General features: G+C 50.5%; 9 protein-coding genes across 9 annotated transcripts; 2 read left to right on the top strand and 7 right to left on the bottom strand.

The window, feature by feature from the left end:
• Positions 1–1,231: 1,231 nt before the first annotated feature.
• Positions 1,232–3,891, bottom strand: BO83DRAFT_380107 (arylsulfotransferase). Its single transcript, XM_025531674.1, has 3 exons — positions 3,349–3,891; positions 3,107–3,271; positions 1,232–3,029 (listed from the first exon to the last, which is right to left on the bottom strand). Exons 1-3 carry the CDS (start codon positions 3,430–3,432, stop codon positions 1,428–1,430), a joined length of 1,851 nt encoding a protein of 616 aa, XP_025385819.1. The 5' UTR covers positions 3,433–3,891; the 3' UTR covers positions 1,232–1,427.
• A 911-nt stretch (positions 3,892–4,802) lies between these two features.
• On the bottom strand, positions 4,803–7,494 carry anxc4 (annexin ANXC4; the record flags this gene model as incomplete). The annotated part of the gene is made up of 2 exons (XM_025535433.1): positions 4,803–5,117; positions 5,176–7,494. 2 exons carry the CDS (start codon positions 7,492–7,494, stop codon positions 4,803–4,805), a joined length of 2,634 nt encoding a protein of 877 aa, XP_025385818.1.
• A 1,967-nt stretch (positions 7,495–9,461) lies between these two features.
• On the bottom strand, positions 9,462–11,149 carry aspE (septin; the record flags this gene model as incomplete). Its single annotated transcript, XM_025532873.1, has 2 exons — positions 9,462–10,554; positions 10,614–11,149. 2 exons carry the CDS (start codon positions 11,147–11,149, stop codon positions 9,462–9,464), a joined length of 1,629 nt encoding a protein of 542 aa, XP_025385817.1.
• A 2,417-nt stretch (positions 11,150–13,566) lies between these two features.
• On the bottom strand, positions 13,567–15,470 carry BO83DRAFT_380103 (vacuolar protein sorting-associated protein 62). The gene is made up of 5 exons (XM_025531673.1): positions 15,144–15,470; positions 14,761–15,091; positions 14,649–14,705; positions 14,435–14,596; positions 13,567–14,334 (listed from the first exon to the last, which is right to left on the bottom strand). Exons 1-5 carry the CDS (start codon positions 15,271–15,273, stop codon positions 13,977–13,979), a joined length of 1,038 nt encoding a protein of 345 aa, XP_025385816.1. The 5' UTR covers positions 15,274–15,470; the 3' UTR covers positions 13,567–13,976.
• Positions 15,471–16,065: 595 nt separating this feature from the next.
• Positions 16,066–17,360, bottom strand: BO83DRAFT_409727 (uncharacterized protein). Its single transcript, XM_025534158.1, has 4 exons — positions 16,933–17,360; positions 16,715–16,847; positions 16,597–16,654; positions 16,066–16,529 (listed from the first exon to the last, which is right to left on the bottom strand). Exons 1-4 carry the CDS (start codon positions 17,001–17,003, stop codon positions 16,213–16,215), a joined length of 579 nt encoding a protein of 192 aa, XP_025385815.1. The 5' UTR covers positions 17,004–17,360; the 3' UTR covers positions 16,066–16,212.
• Positions 17,361–17,943: 583 nt separating this feature from the next.
• BO83DRAFT_364948 (uncharacterized protein) lies at positions 17,944–19,422 on the bottom strand (the record flags this gene model as incomplete). The annotated part of the gene is made up of 4 exons (XM_025529647.1): positions 19,156–19,422; positions 18,906–19,093; positions 18,534–18,838; positions 17,944–18,459 (listed from the first exon to the last, which is right to left on the bottom strand). Exons 1-4 carry the CDS (start codon positions 19,287–19,289, stop codon positions 17,944–17,946), a joined length of 1,143 nt encoding a protein of 380 aa, XP_025385814.1. The 5' UTR covers positions 19,290–19,422.
• Positions 19,423–19,581: 159 nt separating this feature from the next.
• BO83DRAFT_342007 (uncharacterized protein) lies at positions 19,582–20,910 on the top strand. The gene is made up of 3 exons (XM_025528644.1): positions 19,582–19,923; positions 19,995–20,214; positions 20,318–20,910. The coding sequence occupies exons 1-3, from the start codon at positions 19,702–19,704 to the stop codon at positions 20,737–20,739; spliced, it is 864 nt and encodes a 287-aa protein (XP_025385813.1). The 5' UTR covers positions 19,582–19,701; the 3' UTR covers positions 20,740–20,910.
• Positions 20,869–21,976, bottom strand: BO83DRAFT_380100 (40S ribosomal protein uS4). The gene is made up of 6 exons (XM_025531672.1): positions 21,942–21,976; positions 21,838–21,875; positions 21,744–21,762; positions 21,567–21,665; positions 21,248–21,481; positions 20,869–21,186 (listed from the first exon to the last, which is right to left on the bottom strand). Exons 1-6 carry the CDS (start codon positions 21,953–21,955, stop codon positions 21,009–21,011), a joined length of 582 nt encoding a protein of 193 aa, XP_025385812.1. The 5' UTR covers positions 21,956–21,976; the 3' UTR covers positions 20,869–21,008.
• Positions 21,977–22,226: 250 nt separating this feature from the next.
• On the top strand, positions 22,227–23,205 carry BO83DRAFT_342001 (60S ribosomal protein eL21; the record flags this gene model as incomplete). The annotated part of the gene is made up of 4 exons (XM_025528643.1): positions 22,227–22,262; positions 22,339–22,406; positions 22,475–22,522; positions 22,636–23,205. The coding sequence occupies 4 exons, from the start codon at positions 22,227–22,229 to the stop codon at positions 22,958–22,960; spliced, it is 477 nt and encodes a 158-aa protein (XP_025385811.1). The 3' UTR covers positions 22,961–23,205.
• Positions 23,206–25,577: the final 2,372 nt, after the last annotated feature.

Genomic DNA, 25,577 nt, shown 5'->3' with positions numbered 1-25,577 from the left:
TGAGCATCGACCATGGCTGGTGAAGATGTGGAGATGAGGGAGAGAGATTTGGAGATGGACGCCTTGACCTCCCCGGGAAATCGGATGGCGGCAGGCTGACCTAACGCGGAGTTCTCGCCGTGTCTTCCTCCCTCACCAGCTATGTAACTATCTGGACTATTCTACTATCAGTAAGATTAGTATTATAATTCCCTGCTCAAGATCCCAGATCGTGTTCCACCGAAGAAATGATCCGTCATCTCGCCAATGCAGGTACCAGGCAACAATAAGTCTAGTCCAGTCCAGTCCACTTTGCTTTTTGTTGCTGTTCTATTTTCAACTGTTCCTTTTTTTTTGCGCCCGATCTTTGCCACAGGAGACTGACGGACTAACTGCTAAGTAGTTAATGCAACTCGGTCAATAACCAGCATGATGATCTGATGTTCTTGCAGAGCATTGAGACATGCACACACAAGTAGTAAATACTGCACCATGTGTCTCACAGACAAGACATATCAGTGATAAACCTGCACGAAGCGCAGACAGCTTCAAGTCGACACACAAAAAAAGAAAAAAAAAAAAAAAAAAAAAAAAAAACAATCCAAGACACCGCTCCCCACCCTCGGTCAACAATGAACTATAGATAGTTACGGTCAGGGGTAGGAAGTATTCCACGGGTAATCCAGGAACAAACAATGGCTTGGTTGTTTGCTCTTGTTTGATTGATTGTTCATTTCCACAAAGCCAACATTCTCCGAACCATGGATTGATTGCAAAAACCGACCCACTAATAATGTAGAGCTGATCCGGACTGACATAGTATAAAGAAAATAAAGCATAGTAGTTACTGTTAAAAGCAAAGACACACTAGCTAATTACTAGTAAATATCTATCTACTGCAAAAGCACACTCAAAGTCTCTCATCGACTAAACTAATAGATAATTAGCCTATAATCAACAGAAACCATCTCTACTACTAATGCAACTCATCACTAGTAATAATGTCTCAAGCTACAAAGTAAACTAGCTTCGCTAACTTCTATTGCTGCATGATGTATTGCATATTCTATTGTCTACTAGATACGATACAAAGTAAATGATGTAGGGAGATACATTTATGATGTAGATAACAGATAGTCCGAGAACTCCGATCGCGCCATTGCTCTCACTCATTGCGTTTCGTGAACTAAAGAATATTATCGGGGCTAAATTCCTGCTCAGGAGAGCATACCTTTATTTCATCGACATGCGTGGGAAATGCTCTTCTTACTCATTAGAGACTGTCTACTGATGCTTCCATCTCACTCCAAATACAATATATACTAAACAAAGAAACAGTGGGGATACTGGCACATGCCAAGATACATATCTATATACAAGAATCATGCAACTATACTAACATATACAGAAAAATGAACAGTCTCTTTTATCTTTGACTTCATGAATCTCTAATCAGAAGCATTATTCCTCAGTGGCGTCTCCTCCATAGGAAAACTCTCCTCCGAAGGCACATGCCGATACGGCTGCGAGCGCTGGATTCTTCTCCTCCGAAGGACCCAAAATGCGCCCAGAAGAACTCCCGCGAAGGACGATACAACCAGGATGAATATGAGAAGGTTTCCGAGGCCACGCACAACCTGATACGCTTGAGACAGCGCCGCAAGGAGGTCCTTGGTGTCACCGTTTGACAACAAGGTGGACGCCTGGGCGTCCTTGTAAATGCTCGACGGGTTGATCGGGGAAGGAGCTTTCGAGGAACCCACAAAGCCAGCGGCCTCCCAGTTATCGGGAATCTGGGTGCGGTGCACGGCCGAGGTGCCCATCACATTGCCTTGGTGGTCGACAGCCGCAACAGACACCCAGTCGAGGAAGCCGTGGGCAACGAACATGGTCTCGAAGTCGGTCTTGGAGACGTTGCCGATTAGCACGGGAGCTCCGCCGTCATGTGCCTGGGCGTAGAAGTTCCAGGCGGCTACGTCGGTCGCACCGTTCCAGCTGACATGGAAGATCGTGGTCAGGTCGTCTTCGGTCGTGCCGTATACGGATGCTACCAGATCGGGCGGCGCGCGAGGCCGGCCGGTGAACTCGTATTTGTATGCGCGGTAGGTCGAGAAGCGGTCCGATGCGAACCGGGCGGTCATTAGGACTTTTCCCTCTGGAGAGAATTCGCTCTGGTAGCCTGACTGGCTCCAACCAACGAATACGTTGCCGTTGGGGAGGAGCTGGGTATTGCCACGGAGTCGGGAAAGCTGGCCGTCAGGACGGTTGTAGCGTGCGATCAACCGGGCGGTCATCGGGTTGGCGGTCGTGTCCAGCTCGACAAATAGGGCTGAGGATATGATCTCGTCGGTGGTAATCTCGTCGGAGGCGTTGTTTAGGAACGAGATGATATGGTGTGTACCGTTCGACGAGACGAATTTGACATCATGCTGCTTGGAGAAGACAAAGTCCTGGACGAAATTGGTTTCGCGCCCACCCAGTCGCCACATCACGCGGCCATCTACGCCGGAAATCATATAGATGGTATCGGTGAAGCGCATCGAGATGATGTAGTCGCCAGCCTCATTTTTATCGACTGCATTCATATGCACAGAGTCGAATCCCCATGGACCCATAGGCTCCTCCCAGGTGTGAAAGCGGTCGGTCTCATGCAAGCCCAGGTGATCGGAAGAGTCCCATTTAAACAGCGGTGCACCAGTAGCCAAATCCAACTCTGCAAATCCACCCGTCAGGAAAAGCTTCTGTTCCCCCGGACGGCCCACATCAGCCATGTCCAGCATTTTCGACTGGTAGACACAGGCCAGGGCTGTTTTGCCTCCATCCATGACTTTAAACTCGTGGACATTGAATTCCCAAGTATCGTTGAGCTTGAAGACCTCCGACTCCACCTCATAATGCTGACTCAAAATAAGACCGCTTCCGGGGACAGTTTCATCGAAGGACCGTTGCGCAATCAGGGACAAATGAGGTTTATCGTCGATATTGTGCACCGCTTTGAAGTCGAAGGTGTTTCGGTTATCGAACATGGGGGATCCGGCCCAGATGAGAACCTGATCGCCGCGATTGAGTTAGTCATGTTGACGAATCGACCGATCCAAACACTCGGTGGAGGGGGTTAGAGTCTTACGCCATCTTGGTCATAGATATAGGGTCCGACCTGATACTGCAGATACTTCCGAGTCGGAGATTCGGGATCGATCATGCCGTAGGGAGCAACAAACCAGTAACCCGGTGCGGCGCGGTCCCGGTCATGGTGAGTGATTTCCCATTTCAGGGCCCGAACTTCAGGGAGCTGAGGCGATCATCATGAGCACGAGAACAACACATGCATTACTTAGCCGTTTGAAAAAAAAGGAATGGTCAACTTACTGTCACAAAGGACATAAGATCCTCATCGTGGAGCTGCGCAAAAGTGAATTGCGAAAAGAGCAAGGCGAACAGACACCAAATCATGGTTCGGGCGGAGAGAGTGATGATGAACCCTCCCAGCAAAGCAAAAACCCAACGAGCGGAGGAGGGACAGGCCAGGGGCGGAGAAGGAAAGAGGAAAGGGAGGAGGAGGAGGAAGGTGAGAAGAGAGAAAAAGGAAAACTCGATCAGCCATGGCGCAGGAAATCATGAAAGGCTGATTTGCAGATACACGCGCCTTATACGGATTGGAGAGTCCCAACCCACGCCGCGGGCCCAGATAGATAGTCTCGTCGTTCGACTGGGGCACCCCGAAGATCAGCATAGGTCTCCAAACACCCGTCCAAACACACCCACCACTCTCGCCAACAGTCAGGAGAGGGAAGATGGAACCAGGAGAGAGCGCTAAACATGTTCGCACTCACGCAATCTTGGGACGGGCGGTCCAATAGGGCAGAGCTGACTGACGGCTAATGTTGCCTCCGATGCCGCGCCCACCACTAGAGAGGCCCGGTGGCTTGGAATTGATCTCGGCGCAGTGGACAAGAATAGCATGGCTGGATTAGTAGGTAGCATGGCTGGACTGCTTACGTAGGCCGGCTTGCCCTGTAAGGAGTCAACTATCGGGTCATGTTCTGTAGGTAGATAAGTAGGCAGACAGAGAGAAAGGGGAGTTGGACTATATTCCGAGGCATTAAGGGTCTGGGACAGGGTGTGTGTGACAGGGTCTTCTTCATTCCTCATCTTCTTCCCGCTCGGTCGCGGCGGGTCCGCTGCTTGGCTTGTTCTGTCCCGCCTCTCTCCCCTTTAGATCTCAGATCCATCCAGGAGGAATAAAATCTCTCTCAACTCAATACATAAAATACTTAAATAGTAGGAAGATACTTTATGATGGTCTTAGATAAATACTCAGGGATCACCAAAACCATTGATTATCATTGGCTAAATATCCTAAATTCAGAGTCAACTCCTGATGTATCGGGGCTAATCAAAATCTGACCCTGTTAAGGGACTCTGGAGATGCTGCTAGGCTCTCTAGCCGGTGGTTAGGGGGTCACTAGTCAGTTTGGGCCCCAAACCCACGGTGGATTCGCTAATCTTTCAGTCCAGCTGCATCTCTCGCCTCAACAACCCCCCCAAAAGATCCAAGAAAAGTAGTAAATATGGTGGTTTTCTTGATACTTGATGGTAAACATTCTAGCCTCCAATATCTCCCGAATGGACATTCACCGCATCGTTATCATTTGCGTCGTCATCATTCTCTTGATCATCATGGTCGTTATCATTAGTTACAACACTCATGCCGAAATATCGTCATACTGTCTCCCTAGCCATCGTGGATCATGAATTTCAGATGGCGTCGACAACCCCCTCTCTTTGCTCTCTGTGAGTGTGTGAGTGGAAGTGAGAGAGATCTAGTAATCCCGAGTAGCCAAGACTTTCGAACTGCGCGCCAACTCGATACAGAACTCCGCCCAGTCGCTCTCACCGCTGCTGGTCAACACCTCTTCCTTAATGGCCGATTCCAGGCGCTGCCCGTATCGCTGCTTGAAGTCATCCTTCACGCGCTCCAGGTGCCGCGGTTCCCAGTGCAGCCGGACCAGGCGCGAGATCAGTAGGTCTGACCGGTCCTTCCCCGGACGGGATTCGCGAAGGGCTTGGTGGAGGAGCTGAGCATCGCGCATTGGCCGGTTGATGGCCCCATTGAGAATATGCGCAAGAGTCTCTCCCTAATCTCAGTTAGTTCATTGACAATGTTCGAAAATGATAACTCCTTTGGAAACATACCACCAGGTTTCGGGACTTGTTGATCATGGCTTTGGCAAAATTGTGGCCGTATCTCTTTTCATACGCACGGAGGACCTCTCGCAAATGCGAATCACTCCGCCGCACAATAATGTAGATCATGGGCGTTTCTCCCCCATGTTGTGTCATTAGTGCAGAATACAAGTTGTGCACGTCTTCATCCACCAGACGCATATCAATTGGGTCACGCTCGCTCTGTCGGCTCTCTTCTAGGACAAGGAGCACCGCCGTGCGGAATTTGTCTCCTTTCAACTCGGCCTTCATACACCTCTCCAAGCTGTCTTTATATCGTGAATCTGAGAAGCCCTTCTTGATCTCGCGGATCTCTCGGTTAGTGCGACCAAACAGACATTCGATGAGAAGTTCACGCCTAGAGTTGCCCAACTGGTAAAAGCAGTTCGCCCAGAAGCCTTCGGATTCCCAGCGACCAAGAGCGGTGGCGTGGCATGCCTTGCCAAAGGCATCGACTCCAACCCTAAGTTTGATGAGCTTGGCGATGTTGATTCCCTTCCCATGCAGTTTGTTATGTCTTTTGAACTCGTCGCGGAGTTCCATGATTTCGTCTGCACTCAAACGCGGCAGTATGCGGATCAGGGCCTTTCTATCGGGATGTCGTGGCCGTTCCAGGGCATCGTGAAGCGCTGCGGCATCCGGACCCGCATCATAGAATGACACGCGTTTCTGGCTGCGACTGGGGGTTCTCACCACGATATTCTCAAGTTCCCCAGAAGCACGATGTTCGTACCGCACGCGGCTGCTCTCCCTCTTTCGGCTGCTCTCCCGCTTGGGGCGTTCAACTGTCAAATTCGTACGCTCCCGATCGTCCTTGGATTTCTTCCGTCTATGTACCCTGAGTTCTTCATCCGAATCATACTCAAGAGGCTCCATATCGGAAATATCGCCGTCCAGCCTGGGGGCAATGACGATCGGCGACGGCATGGGTGATATGCTCTGATACGTGCCTTTGTATGGCTCCAACATTGGACTGGCAGGCCTGCCGGTGGGGTCGGGGCCGTCGACCGTGAGGTTATTGACAGAAGATACGGAGCGACTGTGAGGACGCGTGGTGGTCCGAGGCGCTATTTCGACATACTCCATTCTATTGCCCGAGCTGGTGGCAGGCACCTTAGAGAATTGAGGGTTAGCAGAATATTTGACATCGGCAACCTGTGGCTGTTTGACTGCAGTAGCTCCGGTTTTGGTGGAAAATTGGGGTGTTGTCGAGTATGCGACCGGCGTGGCTGCGCTATCTGCTGCGCTCTTAGAGGCATATTTGACATTTGGATCAATGTGTGCGTATTGGTACTGAGGTGGGGCAGCGTAGGGTGTCTTGACAGTCGCGTCCGTCGAAGCAGTACGTTGATGTGCCGAAGCCACATGAGTGTAGGCGTTGCCCCCAGGCATCGACAGTGGACGGCCATTAAACGATGAATAAGTCTCCTGCAAGCCCTGTGGAGTCACGTAGCGTACGGAGGAAGTAGTGGCGGCTGCGGTTGTAGCAGGTACAGAGGGCTCAGTGGTTGCAGGATACGGAAATGCCCCGGGCATGGATGGAGCTTGCGCCTGAGAAGTTGGCGGCACGAAGCCCGGTCGCTCACACTCTGGGACCGGTGCCCAGTTGGCCTGAGCTGTGGACGATGCAGGATAGCCGCCGTAGGGGGAAGGCTCGGGACTGGCGAAACTACCTTTGATTTCTTCTCTCGAAGGTGTGTGAGAGTGCGACGGCCTGCTGCCGTGGGCTGGATCACTCTTAAGAGCCCCGGACATCATAGCAGGATCCTTGCGACGTGCAGAACCAAGCTTAGGCATATAACGCTTGAGACCTGAGATTCCGTATGTTTTGTTGTCGCGGCTCCCGGGAAGATCACCGTATGCAAGCGCATCATCATCGTCCGAACTCAGCGAGTCGAGCGAAGACTCACTTTCGTAGTGAACAGATAGACGATGGCGTGAATTGCGCGGCCCGGCGTCACGCCTTGTCCCTTTGCTTTCTCCCGAATCGGATTGATAATAATGATCGCGCCCGAGTTCGGGTCGCAGGTAGGCTTCCCGTCCATCAGACTGGAAATCGGGACCAGCAGCGCCATACCGCGAGCTAGTCCGATGAGCGCCACCGGGGCTTACACCTCTGCTGCGTGATCGAGCACGGAGCTTTCCATCATTGAGGTCAGAGGTGTAATAACTGCGGGGATCACCGGCGGACGGATCGCGATAATTGCGAGACTTGGAACGCTCGCGGATACGGCCGCTTGGTGACTTGGAACGGCCTCGCGACCATGGGTCGTCCACCTGGAGCGACATGGATCAAGGCTGGGGAATGAACCACCACGAGGTAGGTGAAGTGCGACAAGTGCGACAGCCGATCGCCCACACAAGAAGAGCCAAGATATGATGCAGACTAGGAACTAGCTTTGCACGGAGGACACAGTTCTCAGGTTACCGTTGAGAGCGTAGGTTAGCTTGATAAGCGTGAATGGAGGCGGAAAAGAAGAGCGCAAGAAAGAAGGAAGAGAGGAAGAGGAAGAAGAAGTTAAGAAGAAAGAGTAGCACTGCTTGTGGGAGGAAGCGGCCAAGAGCAGCAGGTGGTGGTGGGAGGGAGACACAGCAACTGATCATCGGCGGGATCGCGTAGAGTTCAGCTGGGGAAGCAAGCAGTTTGTGTGTAGTGGGACTGCAGGATAAGGGCACGAAGCTTTGTCATTGGTGTGCCGGGCATCAGTGATCAATCCTGAACTGAGAGATTCCATCGCTACTGTACTTTCCCATTCCAATCCTTGATTCGAGGCAACCAACGCCCTCTGGAAGGAGCCGCACACAGGTGTTCTGTGTGCACTGTACAGTATTAGTCCTCTGCAGCCTTGCGAGCGCAACGCCGGCCTACTGGACGCGGTATCAATGTGCGACAGATATCCACTGGTTTCACGAATGACGGCCGAGAAAGCTTGGGGCCCAGAATCCACATTCCTGCCGGCCAGACCGTGAGTCAAACCCGCCCCTCTTTACGTCGCTCTAGCGCTCGTATACTCTCCGCCGGCAGCTGGACGAACCCCTCGCGCGACGAAGCGTCATTGGTCGTCTCGTACTCAGCTCGGCCGATCCCGCCATCTTGAGCCTGCAGGAAAGTCTTCCAAGGTGCAGCATCCTGGCATGGCGCTGAATTTAGCTGGCCGGCGCTGTCCACCGGTTCGAAATCTACTGGTCATTCGTTCAGATGACTGACCATCGGAAAATCAGGCAATCGATCTGTGATGCTTCCTGACTACGGGAGGACTGGCCTTCCGGGATCCGGGCTAAGCTGGGAGTGGATGATCTGTTCTTCCTTCATAGGTAGATGACTGATCGACAGAACAGTTCATACAGATAAAGCTGGGCAGTGCATAAGGCAAGCGGCGACGCCGTTGGCAATTAAGAGCTGGTTCAACGTCTACAACAGCTTCAGCCGGGGTTCCTGGCCACTGGACCAAAATAGGATGTCTGGGACACGAAGCATGGCCCAGCAACAAGGACCGAAGGATATCAAAGGCTGAATAGTGGCTCTTGAATCATGGTAAATGGCTGAAGAGAATATGGAGAATACATGAAGATGGAAGATAAGATTTAAACAACGGTCAGAAAGTTACAGTGTGCGGGAGAAGAAGCATAAAAGAAAAAGAGTAACTTGGCCAACTCAGCCAAATGCTGGGTTGGGCACACAAGATCGGGCTTGTGCAGATGTGGAGGCACTAAAACACCAAGTTTGATATCACAGGCATGTAGAAATGGAAGCATAATCTCGCGATAGTTCATCAGAAAGAAGAAAAGAAAAAAGTCACTCAATTCAGTACAATTGCGCAAATACATGGGAAATCGGGTGTTTCTCTCAACTATGCTCGAAGGCAAATGGGAAACAGAAAATACAATGTCCAAGTCAGGCGACTTCGGAAGAAGTAAAACACAACATGCTGAGACGCTTCGCTCATGAGTTCCGGGGCCCATTCAAGGCAGATAAGGGGTATCTTTTCTTTCCATATTAATGGCACTTTTGGCCAAGGTTCCCAACATTTCTCCGCAAGAGGGCTTGGGCAGTCAATGAGACAAGTCGGCATTAACGTCATTAGTCAAAAACTACACAGTATCCCTCCGGGTCCAGGACGGTACACGGTCGCGACCGCGAGCAGCAGGTAACAAGAAGGGTCGAAATTAGTCCACACGAACAGAAAGAAGAGAAGGTTCGCGAAACAAGATATGCTATGCTGAAGGGGTATTGAATGATGACCGGCTGCAAGTCATTAGCGGAACCGGCGCACATCCGGACCAGTTCTCCCCGCATACAGCTTCTTCTGGGGTGCAGCGCTGGCCACAGCAACATTACGGTTCAAGCGACTGGTTCTCCACCTCTCATACCAGACCACACGGCTCGCTTCGCGGAGGTCAAAGCGCCATTCGTTAAATACGGCCTCTTTCAGCTTGAGGAAATCACAGTGCTCGGCGTTGTACGGGTCAGCGAACCCCCAGGCAAACTTGCGCCCAACAGGCTCGTCGCCAGCCCTAAGCGAATGTGGATCAGGAGACAAGATGGTGAAAGGGATATGCTGAACGACGGCTTGGGAACCGGAAGACTTGCGCGTGTCCTGGCTGCGCTGGGAGGGCGAACGTGGAGACCGGGCCTCCGCATCCTGTTCGGTATCTTGACCTTGCGCCTCCTCGTCCTCATCCTCGCTCTCAGAAGATGTGTACTCTTCCTGGTCGTCCAAGGAAAGGATCTCCAGCGGGTCAATATTGGCTTTCTTCAAGCTATCCCAGACAGCCTTCCTGAGGTACGCCATGTGGGCTGTAGTGATCGTATCGGCCTTGCTGATAACTGGAACAACGGTGGTCTTGCCCACTATGGTTCGCAGGACCTGAACATCAAGACGCTCGTCAAGAACGCCAATGACAGGTGTATCGGTTGCCCTTGGGGTTCCCTGCGCAGCCCGCTCTGCAGCCGCTATATTCTGGTCCAAGCGGACTGGATCCAGGATCAAAAAGGTGCAATGGATATGGGTGTCGCGAGCTCCAGGTGACCGAACAACCTTCATTTCCTCACTTAGCGTTTCCTCGAATTTACTTTCCAGGAACCCAGTCACCCCTCGTAGCTGGATGTCAACGATGTTCTTCTCCAGGCCTTGAGAGTCCCAGAGGGTCAGACCGACTCGTTCGCCGTCGATCTCTGTCTCCAGATAGTGGGAAACATAGCCCTCATTGGCGGGGGATTGGCGAGCCTGGGATGCGACTTCCTCTGGCAAACGGGAGGGGTGCTTATGCGGCGGCAATTCCAAGGACTTCTTGAGGAAATTGAGGAACGAGGTCTTGCCCGAGTTACTTGCGCCGACAACAAGGACACTAGAAGCACATGAGAATTTGACCCCACCGAGCGATTGACTGTAAAGAATGCGACTTACTTGTACGGGGTGGGATCCTTGCGCCGACGCAGCCGACGCGGGTTGTTGACGGTACTAACGGCACTGCTTGCGTAGCTATAGCGTCCACGGTGTGTCATGCTCTCTGCTCGTGCATAGGCGTCGTTCGGCTCCGGGGCAACTGGCGTGCTTATCGTACTGCGGGGCACAGCTTGCTGCTGAGATGAGTCGGGCTGGCTTGCAGGGGCAGCAACAGTATCCCGGCGCTCATCGCCGCCAAAGGTCTCAAGAACTGGGGCCGGCGAGAGATCAGGTAGACGCGGGGGTTGTTGATACATCATTGACTCGCGCTGGCGGCGAGCTGCTTCTTCTTCCGCCGTCTGAGCCTTCGGCATCTTCTTTCCGTTCTTGCTTCCGGACGGGCGTCTTTCGCCTAAAATTTCAATGGACTTGGAGCGACGAAGAAAACCCAAAGAAGATGTTCGGCGTTGGTCTTTGGTGTCCGTGACGACAGGAGGGACTTCTGCGGAAGGCTGAGTCCGACCCGGGGTCCGGGGTGCTGGTGAAGCGGTTGCCATTGGTTTTTATTATGGGCGGGCTCTTCCCTACCCTTATCACTCAGTGGCTGTAACACAAATTGGGGGGGATTTGCCAAAGAAAAGTGGGGACGCAGGGAATGAATCGTGTCTCAGATATAGACGCAACTCTTCTTTTTCGTCCCAGAGGATCAGTTAGTTTAGTGTACCCGGGTTCTTCTTGGGTTCGATCTTGACTAGGAAGGCCCAGAACGGGTTCAATTGATTTAAATCACCCTAGCCCGAAAGACAAACGAAGTCAGTCCCAACTCATGAACAACAATCGGAACTTGACTCCATCAAGACTGAGCTAATGATTGTGCGGTCTTGCGGGATTGTTGAAAGATCATAATATGTTTTCGGGTTGTATAATCAACGTACCAAACTTACACGCTTATTCTGGAACCAGTCGCGTGTTCCTCCTCCTTTTTGTCCAGTTGTAGCACAACTGCCTCGACGAGTGAATCGATCCTCGATCAAGCAAGAGAATAAATACTCGACCAAAGTTAAGAGTGTCGGTGACCAAAGATGCAATTAAAAACGACACGGCTTTTCAGTAATCACAAAATCGACATGCACAAGCCCAGCAAGCGATTGTCGATCTTAACCCACGTCGCCTGTAGAGAAGCAGCGGGGCTTTAATGGAAAGAACAAACGGGGTTTCAAGTCTGTCTGTCTGTCCTTTTTGACTCACGATCCTACCAGGGAGAGTTGAGGAGAAGCCTGCTCACAGCGTCCGACTAAGGCGGCGCATACAATTGCGATAAGATCAAATAATATCAGAAGAAGAGAAGGATGAAGAGGGTGGGAACAGAAAGAAACGGCACAAAAAGGATGACGGCGCTGGAGGGCAGATGATGATCGACCAGTGAGAACGGAGAACAGGCAATGCTTTCCTGTCACCGAACCGACTCGTTGCGCAAACAAAAAGACCCAATTGACTTGACCTCTCACTTTCCTGTCACTGTTCGTTGGGAGTCTCAGAGCTTGCTGAGTTCTCCGATACCCTTTTGTTGGTGTTGTTGTTGTTGTTGTTGTTGTTGTTGTTGTTACTCCCTTTCTTTTTTTATGCTTTTCTTTTTTTTTCCCTTTTCTTTAATTTCTTTTATCGCTGCACCTCGTCGTCTCGTTCAGGCGGAGAAGCAGCTCGGGAAGCTTTTTTGGAGCTGGATGAAATTCAGGGGCAAAACGGCAGCCAGCAGGGGAGCTCGACCTTTCCCATTCTCCCCCACTCAGCACGCTCTCCGAATGTATTAGGTTGCTACTTAGGTTGCTTCTACTCCCGACTTGGTCTAGGGCCGGATGGCTAAGCTGGGAAACTTTGGCTCGCACACTGGAGGGGCAGCCCGTTTAGCGATTTCAGTCCACGTCTTTCCAATGCAGTAAGTACGACACCGTGTGCGTTGGTATAACCGGGGGGGTCATAGGGGAGGGGGGCGAGGTCAGCTTAATTTGGAATGATATCTGCATCATATCTCTTCTCTGCTTTGTTTCGGTTGGAATGCTAACACCTTACGGAAAATACCAAGGGCAGTCTGGAAAGAAAAAGGCCGATCAAATCCACTGTACCGACGGAGAACGTCCAGATGGAGGAGGGAGCCACAACTGCCTGAATAATGAATGATCTTCCCCAACACCCATATCTCAACGCTCGTGCAGTAAGTTTACTAACTAACTACTTCCTTAACGGAGTCAGCCAGAATTGGGGTAGTTAGATAACTACTCGGTGGTCTAGAAGTTAGACCGGAACCAATTCAGTAGTGTCTAGCCGATAGACACGGATTGGATACATTCTCATGCTGGATCAGGCGGTGATCAAAACTCCATCCACACGTGGGTACTCCGTGCTATCGACTGTCATCCCATCCCTTGAGTCCACCACCAGATTCTGGTTGCATATGGCATGCATCCATTCCTACTGTCGTCACTCTGCGATCATATGTATCTCCTGTCCCAGCATGCCGATCAGACTTTGTCCGACTGCTTTAGAATACAACAGATAATCACTCACATAGAGATATAGTAAATATCCTATCAAAAAAGGGGCGACAGGAACAGTTCGGCATTTCGGTTCTTCCCGATACCTCTAGACAGCAAAACAGACAAGACAGACACACACAAAACCGCCCCTTTTCTTAGTGCGGGGAGGCAACCCCTCAATCCAGTATAGTCGGAAAACCTTACGTGGTCGGGTAATAACAATACTGTTATTAAACGATTACTGGCAGCCCAGCAATGAGCAATCAGCTTACTCCCTCCCAAATTTGCCCATGTTCCCGTGCTCATCCGCCTGCTCGTGCCGGTCAGCCCCTGAGTTGTTAGAGGTTGCTGTCGGACCACTCCCTATCAGGAACAGCCAAACCCAAGAACTAGGAAGTAAGCATGGCCTACAGTAAATACTTGATGGAAGAACATCCCTAGACCATTCTACCATAAAAGCTTCTGTAATACAGACTAGTTGGTGTGAGTCCCAAATTTGCGTTCTATCTAGTCAGTACTCCTCCCTCTTGCCCTGCAGTGGGAATGTGAATCTGTACTGAATGCAGCAAAAAGCAGCCGTAATCAGAACATCAGATGATCAATCTCCCAGGAGGCTGACTTGTAAACACACACACACATAACAATCTAACCCACAATCCCACACAGTGGTGTGTACCCTGTCTTACAAAGTACTCCGTCCTGTATTCCGATCTCCACATATATCCACTTCCTTCTCTCTGTCCTCTGATCGTCCCCCTCCCCGTTCTCAACGGTTTATGCCACTGTATCCAATCAACAAAATGGTTTGTATAAACAAAAATGAAAGAAAAAAAAAACACTACCACCCTCTCTACATCATCTCACCATCCTCATCATCCCAAATACGAAAAGGCAGCACGACGCAAGGACTATCCGGACAAACAGTCGACCTGACAAGGTGTTTGAATTTAGGCCCATTCGGGCCCGCACTGTATTTCGCTTGTCCAAAGAGCTCCGGTCCCCCCGGCAATGCGTCGTCTCCCCACTGCCCATTGAACTCTAGCCAGTTGGCTGGATATCTGCGGTCGTAGGGCTGGAATGTCTGGCTGGCTGCGTCGAAGCTATATGCGTATGCGTTTGCGATGGGATCCCATAGGGTTCCTCTGTCTGTGTAGTCCATAACGAAGCCGAAGGGGAGGTTGAGGTGGGGGATGGCATGGTCATGGGTGCTATGTATTTCATTAGGTTATCATATGTTGTTTTAGTTATAGATGTTTTTCTGGGGAAGGCCGATATTATAATGCTCTCTAGGGGCAAGTTCATACGTACCCAGGTACTGCATATACGGCATGAGAGCCATTAGCGGAGTATGCGATCGGTCTTTTGCCTTGCTTCTCTGTTGCGTCGTAGGTGAAGGCTTCACCTCCAGCATGTTGGCTGTACCAGATTGCTTGTGGGACTCCGTTATCAAAGCGAATCATGTTGTGCTCCCTAGGGATATCAGTTGGGAATTGATGTAGAGAGATTTAGAGGTATTGCGCACCAGTCACCGACGTGGTCTCCAAACTGCATTCCCAATACTGTGTTTCCCATATTGTACCTTTCATATATTCAGCATGGGCTGTAGCTCGCTCTAAGTACCACGGATCACTTACGCATAGAAGTAAAAGTAGAACGCATCTACGGTACCATTTCCATGATCACGAGTGATTATTGTAGATGAGACAGCTCCATCCGTCTTTCCATTTGTATCTGGCGTCACTCCACGAAACCATGCTGGCTCTGGAGTAGCATCGATGCCCTCTATTGAGGTTAGGTAGACGCTGGTGTTTCCCAACTTGTTGAGTTCCGCGAGGTTATTGAGTGTTAACGGTGATGGTGCTCCTTGAATTGTAGTATAATTCACCATTGGTATCGTGTGTATAAGCTGCTGTCCGATATCCGAAGGCATGTATGTTTCCTTGCTATATAGCCAGACGAGTGGTGCTGGATATGACTTAGAACAGTGGGGTTAGTAGATATCCTAGAACTTGCTTACCATAGTCCATTACATAGCATGGCAAAGCGGGTGATGTCAGATTGTAGGCCACGATCGTCTCGTTGGGCTTGGTCATTGACAGGCGTAACTGCAGCACAGTGGAGAAGAACTGCACTGGGAAAGTCCACATGTTGACTGGTCAACCGTCATTGATTTCTCTGTCAAGAAGTGTAACTTAATGTAGAGAGAGCTGTTTCCACTATAGAAGGCGCAAGTGCAGATAACGCACAGCAGGGTTGTCCCGAACTGTAGCCAGCAGCGTAGTAGCGATGTTATATCGCAGAGGTGCATATCAGGTGTAGAAAATATGAGACCCGCCACACGGTGTGGTACAGCCTGCGAGCCAATGTCTTTCTGACCTTCTGACACTTCCATGTCGAGGGTCATTGCTGGGCATGGATTCTGTTCCACCCTCACTGGTAAGGCTAGTCCGGGGATTGTGGCAGGTGATGAGCCAGAAGAAGGCAAATCATTGCTTTTTCCTTAGCCCCGTGTCAAGTACTGGCTGCAGAAACAGATGTGGCCGTCTCCTCTCCCACCTGCGATCTTCATTGCAGGGGTAGTCCCAGGGTCCGAAGCATTCTGCAGCGATATTGGTTGCGAATGAGTTGTTTTACGATAAGCATGATTTGGAGTGGTGCATCTGATGGGCCCTTGTTTGGGATCATAGATGAATGTGATCGTCCGGTCACACTCTGCTCCGGCCAGGTCCCGTGATGCTGTCTGTAACCAGTCAAGTATGCGCTTTTCAACCCATGCCAAGTTCCTTGCTTCTCAAAACATACAGGCATATACCACCTCACCGAGGGGGGTTATTTGGGTGCATCGTGCATGGAACGGCGCATAGTTCGTGGTCTATGCAAAAGTTTTGTTAGCCTTACGAATACCCCTCACTCGCTCAGGTCTAGAGAATACTCATATGCTAACATGTTATTGGATATCAAATATAGACAAGCCTTCTTAGCGCCCATTCCGGGTTCAAATTGTCGAAGTCAACCAAGTCAATACGACTGACTACATAGAAGCCAACACCATCCCGAAGTGAGCACGGATCAACAGAGAACCGTTATCATAACTTCTCTTCTGCCGCCGCCTTCTTCTCCGCCTCAAGCTCCTTTCTCTTCTGTGCCTCTTTCATCAACTTGAATAACCGTAAATCGAGAGGTATTCTTTCACCCAGCCAAGTAGCACGTTGGGTGTGATTACGCTCTTCCTCAGTTTCCACCGTATTCGGATGGATCAGTGCACTCAAGGGTCCCCGATTGACAACAAGCCAGGGCACAAAGGCACCAAACTGTGCAGGAGTGAAAAGGTTAACTTCGAACATGGCCACTGGATGAGGCCCTATCGGTCTGTCGAAGAACTGATAAATTCGTAACTCGGGAACTACTCAAGTCAGTATTGTGACTACACGAGTATTAAACCGCTATTTTGGAAAGGGAATAATACTCACATTCACGCCTGATCCTCTCCCACAGAGCTCTCGCAAAAGTGACCTGATCTGGATTGTTCTTTTATGATGCAAAGTCAGCCAGGAAACTATGATGCTCAGTACACAAGTATCCACGAACCTGGAAGTGATAGATATGAATATCGAAGCCCCCTTGACGACCCTTGGTGATAGGGTCCGGGAACTCCTCGTATGCCTTACTCAGAATCCCATGTTGGGGGTTTCTTAAGGACTTTCCATCCTCGTTTCTCTCTCTGTACCATGACACGGGTTAGGCTCAACGCGTAAAACAATACATCATCCATTCATCTATCTGAATCAATATTTCACCTTACTTACTCAGATAGCGGTTCTAGGTTCTCATATCCCTCTAACGGCGAGGGATACGAATATGCAAACTGGTCCGTCATTTGAATTCAGGCGTCGTCGGAGGTACACAAATGAGATGTGCCTGCTCCGCGTGTGGAGGGCTGATTAAAGACAGTGATTTGATCAATTGCCGCTTTAAGCAGCCTTTAACCCAATCTGCAGGGTGCGGTTGATAATCCTCTAATACTCTAGACGTTGTCTGATAGTAAATGTAGTAGTATTTTCAAGCAGAACGATGGTGAGAAAATCAGCTGCTATCCGAGTCCATATCTGACAGTACTACCAAGTTCCGCCATCGGATAGCGGCGACAACATATACCAATCAACTATGACCAGAAAGACCCCAATACGTCTGTCTAATGTCTTACCAATCAAGTCTTGGACTGTGCCACAAAGAGCGTCGGGTCTTCTCCACTCATTGTTACCAGCGATGAGGCCATTTTCAGGTGATTATGCAACAGTATTGCGATATTCCGCACTTATGACAAAAGTGCGGAACTGGGTGAGGGGCTTGTCTTGGCGTGTAGACCCGTTGTTTTGTGCCTGAGGAAAATAGAGTTTTATGGGGGAGCAGTATACTATAGAGTGATAGGAAAAAAGAGAGCAGCGTTTATTTATGTTTCTATTCGAGGAATGTTGGGCTTTAAGTCGGCATTATTGTAAGATGCATAGCTACTTACACTTAGAGTGGTTGGTATGCAGCTTGAGAATCCTTCGGGATTCAAATATATTTCCCTAGCGTTCTGATAAAGGCCTGCATTTATTTAGACCACACCCCACAGCTGATTTAATCTATAGTGATTACTACTAGTACTACAGGCTAATTAGAGATTGGCTTTAGTGCTATCAATGCTTGAAGAACAGATACAAGCTACTGGCCCGTATCAGTGGATATCATTGTAAGAAAGTAATCTATATAACGCCAGGGAGCTGTGATTCACAATATGATAGATATGTAAAGACCCCCAAGATCAACTGATATCACCAGGAAGCTTTAACGTCAATATGCCCATCCTGATCAACAAACTTGCCCCGATCCCACTCTCGCCCCTCACCCTTCTTAGACCACTTCACATCCTCTAGCCTGCCTTCTGAGTCATCCCCTGGCGTGGAGGTAGTGTTGCTCTTCCAACGGTCCACAAATTCGTTACTGAAGCCAGCTTCCCGCAACCTCTCCTCGCCCCTCTGCTTCCATTTTGCCCGATCACGCAACGCCTCCAGAGAAAGTTCCCAGTCGTCATCTCCAGTCATTAGACCAGCGACAGGACGGCGGGTAGGCCTGCTACCTACCTGCCCATCATCATCCTCCAAATGTACATCCGTAGTGGGGTCGTAGTCAGGGGCAAAGTGTGCATCGATGTTGCTCATGTTGGGTTTGTAGGCACCGCGACCGCGGGAACGAATGGGCGCTGAATACCCATGATCGTTATCTTTCGCCGGTAGGGGTCCGACAAGGTCTTCAAGAGGATCCGACTCATCATCCAAAGGCGTTTCCTCCTTGAATTGTGCATGAGTAAACGTTTGTTCTTTGCTTGTCGATGTACTATTTCTTCTAGACAGTTCCTTATCACGAGAAATGCGGTGACCCCTGCGCTCGCTATCTCTAGTCCTGCGCCTGTCAGATGCTCCTGGGGACCGCGAACGTGATGGTGACGACTCATGGCGGTTGCGATATCGTCGGCGATGGCTGCGAGAATCAACATTCCGGCCGTGTTCCGGGGATCGACTCCTTGAACGAGAATCAGATCGGTGGCGACGACTCCTTCTCGAGGATCTATGCCGGTCGTCATCGGTATCTTGAGGGTCACGCCTCCGTCGGCTCCTATGCGATTGGCCTCTCTCCTCCGATGCAGAGCGACTCCTATGTTTCCTTCGGCTAGAGCCATATCTGTCCTCACGATCCCGTCTTCTATCGCGTCGCGGCTCTCGATCGGTTGACGTACGCCGACTGCGACGTTGATCGCGATTCGTATCGTTCGCTGAAGAGGATGACGCCTGGTTCCGCAACTGTCGCATTCGTTCCCTGGCCTCCCGTTCTTCTTTCCGTTTCAATGCTGTATTGTGATTGTCCGTCTCTCGGATTATATGTCGGAGAAATCGTGTGTTCGGTTTAGGAGCGGCGCCTGTAGGCCTGCAGCAATAAATTGTCAGCTCAATGATCGTCGTAAAGTATTCGCCAGAGAAAGTATATACCTTTTGGGCATGTATGCTTCCAATCCATGTGCCGAGTATCTCAGGGAGCTATCCCGTGCCTCTCGTGCGAGCACCTGTGCAACGTAGGCATCGTCGCTGGGGTCGCCGATTGCTTTTCCGGTGTTGGGAGGCATGCTGTCGGACCGTGGGACTGGAGCAAAGGTGGGAGAATAGAAGTAGGGAAGTTAAAATATTTATATCATATTAATATATAACGCCCATCCGGTAATTGTATCATCCAATCCGAAAGTGAATATATAGAGAGAAAGGAAAGCGCGGCCAAGTCTACAAATGTGGGAGGCAAGAGCCATACATGCGGCGATATTGACGCTGCTGACCGGTGACTTCACCGCCCGGCTGATAAAGTGGTGGGTCCGATGAATCTGTTTACCTCCGCAATGTTTCTGCCGACGCGCGATAATGAATGGTTTTTGCCTTCACCCCTCATCCCATTGATTCCAAGACGCGATAGATCCACCCTTACACTGCCATTGAAATTGACTATATTGGGTTATTGAGGGATTTTACAGATCTATCAAGGATACAATGGCCAGTTTAACACCCGCAGAAGCACGAAAGCAACTGCAGCAACTAGCAGACGACAATGGCGACTTGAAAACACAATTGAACATCCTCCGCATCAGCGAGCCGATCTTCTCCCCTGACTCTGATACCAGGCGCTCATCACCATCTAAGCGTAGGTCAGATGTATCTACCTTTGAAACACCGACACCTGCTTCCTTGGAAGCGGACTTGACACACTATAAAGTATGAACAAATTCTCCCGAAGTGGGGTCGCTCTATAAGACCACCTATTCGTGCTGACAATACTCGGAAAGGAATTGTTCTCGAAGTTACGCTTTTCCTACGTTGAGCAAGTTACGAAGGAGAAATTCCTGCGTGCGATTGTGGGCGATCCGCCCTTGGTGGTCGGTCACAATGAAAATGTTGAGATGGAAGCGCAGTTGGCGGAAATAAAGGCGGACCTCAAGGCTCGCAAAGAAGAAGTCCGAACTATGGTGGAGGAGATGGAGAAGCTGGGTAGGGATCTGGCGAATCGTGAGTACTCCCTTGTCTTCTGTACAGTAATGACTTAGGTCCGTGGAGCTTCGCTTCGTGACCATATCAACGACTGTCCTAACGATGGAAAATCTTTCAACAGGTTACAAGAATGTCCAGCTACAAATGACCCAACTCTCAACACTTCCAGAGTCGATTGAAAACCTCGAATCCACTGTTGCCGAGCTACGTGCAAAACAAGGATCAGACGCAAACGGCCCAGAATCGCAAAACCTCCCCCTTCCTGCAACGCTGAGTCTCCTGTCTGAGCGGGAGGCGGAGCTTGCGGCTCTTGATCGACAACTTGCTGCGGTGCAGAACACCCTGCCCCGCAAGACACGAGAGGCCGAGGCGGTGGAGCGTGAATTGGGTATTCTAGAACGGCGGAAGACAGAAGCGATCGCACAGGCCCAAGAGATTAAAAGAAAGAAGGAGGAAGGCGAAAGTGACGGGCTGGTGGAGACGGGAAGATGGTACCGGAGCGCGGAAGAAACTCTCAAAAACCTTCTAGGCGTTACAGGATGAGGGCACTAGGCGTAGGCATGATTTGACGATACTGGGTCTAGGGACATGGCGTTTGCGGTGGATAAGCCATACATGATTACTTCGGTGTTCAGTGTTCAGGGATTACTACGACTAGGGAACCAAATGGTATGGGAATCGAGCCGTAGGCTACTAGTTCATTAATGGAATCGCATGATCGTACAACGTTATACGCTATGCTGCAGCCATAACGGAGCCCCGTGATTTTATTTTGGCTAACGAAACCCGTCCGTACTCCAATTTTTAATCCTTTACTCCTCGTCCTCCTCAGCCTCGTCGTCACCACCACCGGCAGCAGCGGCAGCCTTCTTGCGCTGGACACGGCCAGGGCGGCCACCACCGTAGGGGGAGGTAAGGGCGAAGTCGATGTGCTTCTGGGAATCCAGGCGGACCATGTAGGAGGGGACGTTGACGATCTGCTTGCCGACACTATTATCAAGGTTAGTAACTTGGGGCGTCCTTGGGCCGAGGGGTTATTGGTTGCGCATACCGGATGTGACGCTGCTTGATCAGGACACGGGCGTGGTGGATGGACTTGGCAAGACCGAGCTTGTAGACGCAAGTCTGAAGACGACGCTCCAAGAAGTCCTCAACGCGGAGGGCCAGGACGTAATCGAGCTTCATGCGAGACTCATCGAGGACACCGATGCGGACCAGACGGCGAATCAAAGCGTTACCTTCGAAAAGACGCTTGGGGTCCTTCTCGTCGAGGGTGAGGAGCTCACTGTTCCAACAGTCAGCCATTGTTCCATCACTTTCTCTTGGCCATTCTCAAAGTCGATGATCCATGCGAAGTGGGGTGCGCATACCGAGCAGCACGACGAATCTTGGACAGGGTGAGCTGGACACGCCACACCTCACGCTTGTTGCGCAGGCCGTACTCGCCGACAATCTTCAGTTCCGAGTCACTAGCGATGACAGTTAGGCATGGGAACACACGACTTAAAAAGAAGCACGCTTCTGATCAGTGGCCGGAGAGTACTAACAGACGGGCCGACTCGAAAGCTATATCAACATGTTAGTATAAATTCCATGTCGCAAAGTTATCGAATTTTTGCAAAGACTGATAAGGCTACTTACGACGACGGGGGACCTTGTAGGTCTTGGAGTAAACGCGGCTGTTGAGAAAATTGCCATTAGAATGATGCGATACAGGTGTAGCTGATCGCTGGTCGTATACTCACGGGACGGGGGCCATGACTGCTGATTTCGGCTTGTCGCGAGGTTGTCGTACACACCAAACTTCACGAAAATCGCGGAAGATCTGAAGTTGAAGATGCGTTTTGGAGAAGGGAACTAAGCGAGCGAAGGTGGAGCCGGAAGCGGACTAGCGCAAGGGCTAGCCCTCGGCGGCGGAGAACGGCCGCACTAAGCACCCGAGAAGTCTACACCATCGCGAAGGGCGGCATAGCGAGGCATTTCTTCGACGTCGACAAGTTCTCAACACCAGCACCACCAACACCGCCGACATGGGTCACTCGCACGGTTTGAGAGCCGGTACTCGGGTATGTCGATTTTACCCAGGAAATTTTGCAGCACCATTTCGCTGGCCCGAAACGCGACCGCTGACGAACTTTTCAGTATGCCTTCAGCCGTAACTTCAAGGAGAACGGCCAGATTCGCCTGTCGACCTACCTGAAGACCTACCGGTACGCCGAAAATTCTCGCCGATTTGGATAATATTTGCGTGAAGGAGCAGGATCTGATATTTTCTTAGGGTTGGCGACATTGTCGATATCAAGGTCAACGGTGCCGTTCAGAAGGGGTCAGTACAAATTCCGCCCGGTTGAAATGGGATTCCGACATGAAGGATTTTGCGTGTTGGGATTCTCGAAAACTTTGAACGAATAATTGGTTTGCTGAGACATTTGGAAATAGTATGCCCTACAAGGTCTACAACGGTAAGACCGGTGTCGTCTACAACGTGACCAAGTCCTCCGTCGGTGTCCTCCTCTACAAGGTCGTCCGCAACCGCTACCTCGAGAAGCGCATCAACGTCCGCATCGAGCACGTCAAGCACTCCCGCTCCCGTGAGGACTTCATCAAGCGTGTCAAGGAGAACGCCCAGAAGAAGCGCCAGGCTAAGGAGCAGGGTGTCCACCTCCACCTGAAGCGTCAGCCCCTCATGCCCCGTGAGGCTCACCTCGTCGAGGGTACCGCTGCCGAGACCATCACCCCCATCCCCTACGACACCCACATCTAAACGAATCAAAAACGGTCGATGCGGTTGTTTGGTGTTTCTGGGTTTTTCAAACTTAGGGTGGGCCTTTGCAATGAGACGAAGCGAAACAGAGGGTTCCCAGATGTTCTATCACATCTAAATCCTGTGCATAGATTCCCCGGAATGAAAGAAAAAACAAAATTTCCATTTCCCTGTTCGAAAAATGATATCCATGCGTTTTGCCAACTACCGAAAAATCTGCGAATATGGCTTCTACGACACAACATAGACTTGATAAACCCAGCACGCTCTCTCAACCTTTAAACCCGCCACCCGATTCTTTAAACCCTACAACATGGTATCTACGATACGCAACTGTATGCCTGGGACGACGAGTGACGTATGGAGTAGTTTTGGCCCTCTTCGAGTTTAAGCCTGGGACGTTAGATGTAGCCTGTCTATCCGAAAGCCATATCGAACATGTACATGTAGGGCTGATTTACGATAATATTTGTATCTCTGGATAGTACCCATCTTCGTTCGATTCCCCGCAGTGGATATAGTATTTAGGTGCTAATATCAGCCTCCGCCCGATGAAGACTGTCCCCCGTCGTTCTTCACTTGCTATATGTAGATTAGTTCTCCATCCCCAGTGATTTACCCTTATCGTGCTATCAGTGACGTGCAGGCCAGATTCAATGTCTATACTAGATCCTACGCTGCGCCTAAAATTTACCATACTAGTGATACATCGTCGACTGCTACTTACTAGGATGGCGAGTGAACTATATAGGTCTAGTAACTGAAAGTTACTTACTTGTTCGTGTCTATGAATCCTCCCCTTTTCCTACTTTTTCTAACGGGTCTCCTATTCCACAGAGAAATGTTCCCTTGGCAAGGCTACCACTACACTGCTAGACCAGATGTCGCTAACGGTCAAGTGCTAGAACCATTTTCATACTCAACAGGCTCAGATCGAGCGTCACTTTCATCAGGCGAACAGCTATAACCATTCGTGATTGTGTGCTTTCATGAAACGATGTGCCCAGAAATTCCCCGGAAGTTGTTAGTCACAGCATACGCAATGGCAAATCGTATCAGGTATTCAAGACGCTATGCTTTCCTTCTCAGATTCCAGGTTTCGACATGTGCTAGTAGATTTGCCATCAGGCAGCGCTGACGGATTAAGCAGAGACCATCAGCTAGCACCGTGAGTTACTTCGTCGGACAACATGATTCCAAACATACTAGCAACCCGAACGGCGCATGGGCAAGCCTGTTCGCGTGCAAATGGGCCAGGTAATGGCCAAAGTCTGATAATCTGTCTCGGAGTCATAGCGCACATGGGCAACAGATTTGTTTTGGGTCAGAGGCGCCCGCTTTAGTGACCCGGCTAAGACACAGACGAGTATATGTGGAAAGGATGTAGCATCTCCATTAAGAAGACCTGTTTGTAGATGCTGACTATTTAGTTCAATGGAGACGACTTAAATCAGGTCCAGATCGACCAATGTATTCCGTTTGGTTCCTATAAATGATTAGTAGGATAGGCCGCAATTTGGGTAGTCCGCAGTAGCCTATGGTGCCTGCATTGTTAGTGCCCCTTTGACCATGTCGATGCTACCATAGTCACCAGATCCGGTGGTGAAGTTATGCCAGGAAGACTCGACAGTCAGTTTGTACATTATGAAACTTTTTGCCAGTTTCCTTCTTGGAGCTGGTCGAAAACAGTAGCATTTTCCTTGCTGGGGCAGGAAGCTAGTACTCCGGGAATGCGGTCCGGTGCCGTTTCGGCAGGTCGATACACCTGTCAAGGGAGGGTCTCCGAAACAGTAGAGTATATTTTTCTAATAGAGTGAATAACAGCACCGGTGAATAGGAAAGGAGTTAATGGGACCCCTAAAAATAAGTTGGTCCTTTTTTCTTCCCCCTTCTCCAGGGGGTTGTGGGCAAGGTTGAATCGGCCCAGAAGCAAAGCACAGCAGCAGTTCGGTTCGCGAAGAGAGTAAGTAACTCCAGCGCGGCTCCAGCCACAGGGTTTGCGGGAGGCCAGCGCGCTAACCGAAAGCAGCCCGCCTTAGTGCCTCAACCTGAACCGTCAAGTCATCGTCCATGACTGCAGCCATCACCCGATCACCATCCCGAGAAGCACCACCTCCTTCGTCACGAACCTCCCTTTCGGGACTCTCTCTCTGGGCAGCGGCCTTCTACCATAATACTGCCAGCCTTCTCACGCCCCCGCCCTTCTGCCTCGACATTCACTTGGTTACCAGCCTCCTAACACTGGTCCCCTCTCCGCCGTCCACCTGGTCGTTCGGAGCTTTTACGGCTCAAGTAGTTGAGCTTACAGTTCAACCGTGGCGATTCTTGATACCTGACCATAGGTATATTCTCAGCCCGTCCCTTCTCATGCATTCATAAGTTCAGGATTACAGTCGCCACTTGTTTCCGTGTTTACAGTTTCAGAACATTTGTCTAACAGATGTCGCAACCTGTTGGCCTCACAGACTCAAGAATTGTTATGGCAGAGCAGAGCAGCCACGATGTGGTAGACCAAACCCTGTCGGGCGGCGATCCTTCGCCTTCCGACGTTCCTGCGAGCACCACCGACAAGAGATCTGCTGGAGGGGACGCGGGGGAGTTTAAAGACACCGCTACA

This window comes from Aspergillus eucalypticola (genome assembly GCF_003184535.1).
Source record: "Aspergillus eucalypticola CBS 122712 chromosome Unknown BO83scaffold_20, whole genome shotgun sequence".
Lineage (NCBI taxonomy): Eukaryota > Fungi > Ascomycota > Eurotiomycetes > Eurotiales > Aspergillaceae > Aspergillus > Aspergillus eucalypticola.
Note: the sequence above shows the minus strand (reverse complement) of the source record. Positions and strands in the feature narration are given on the sequence as shown.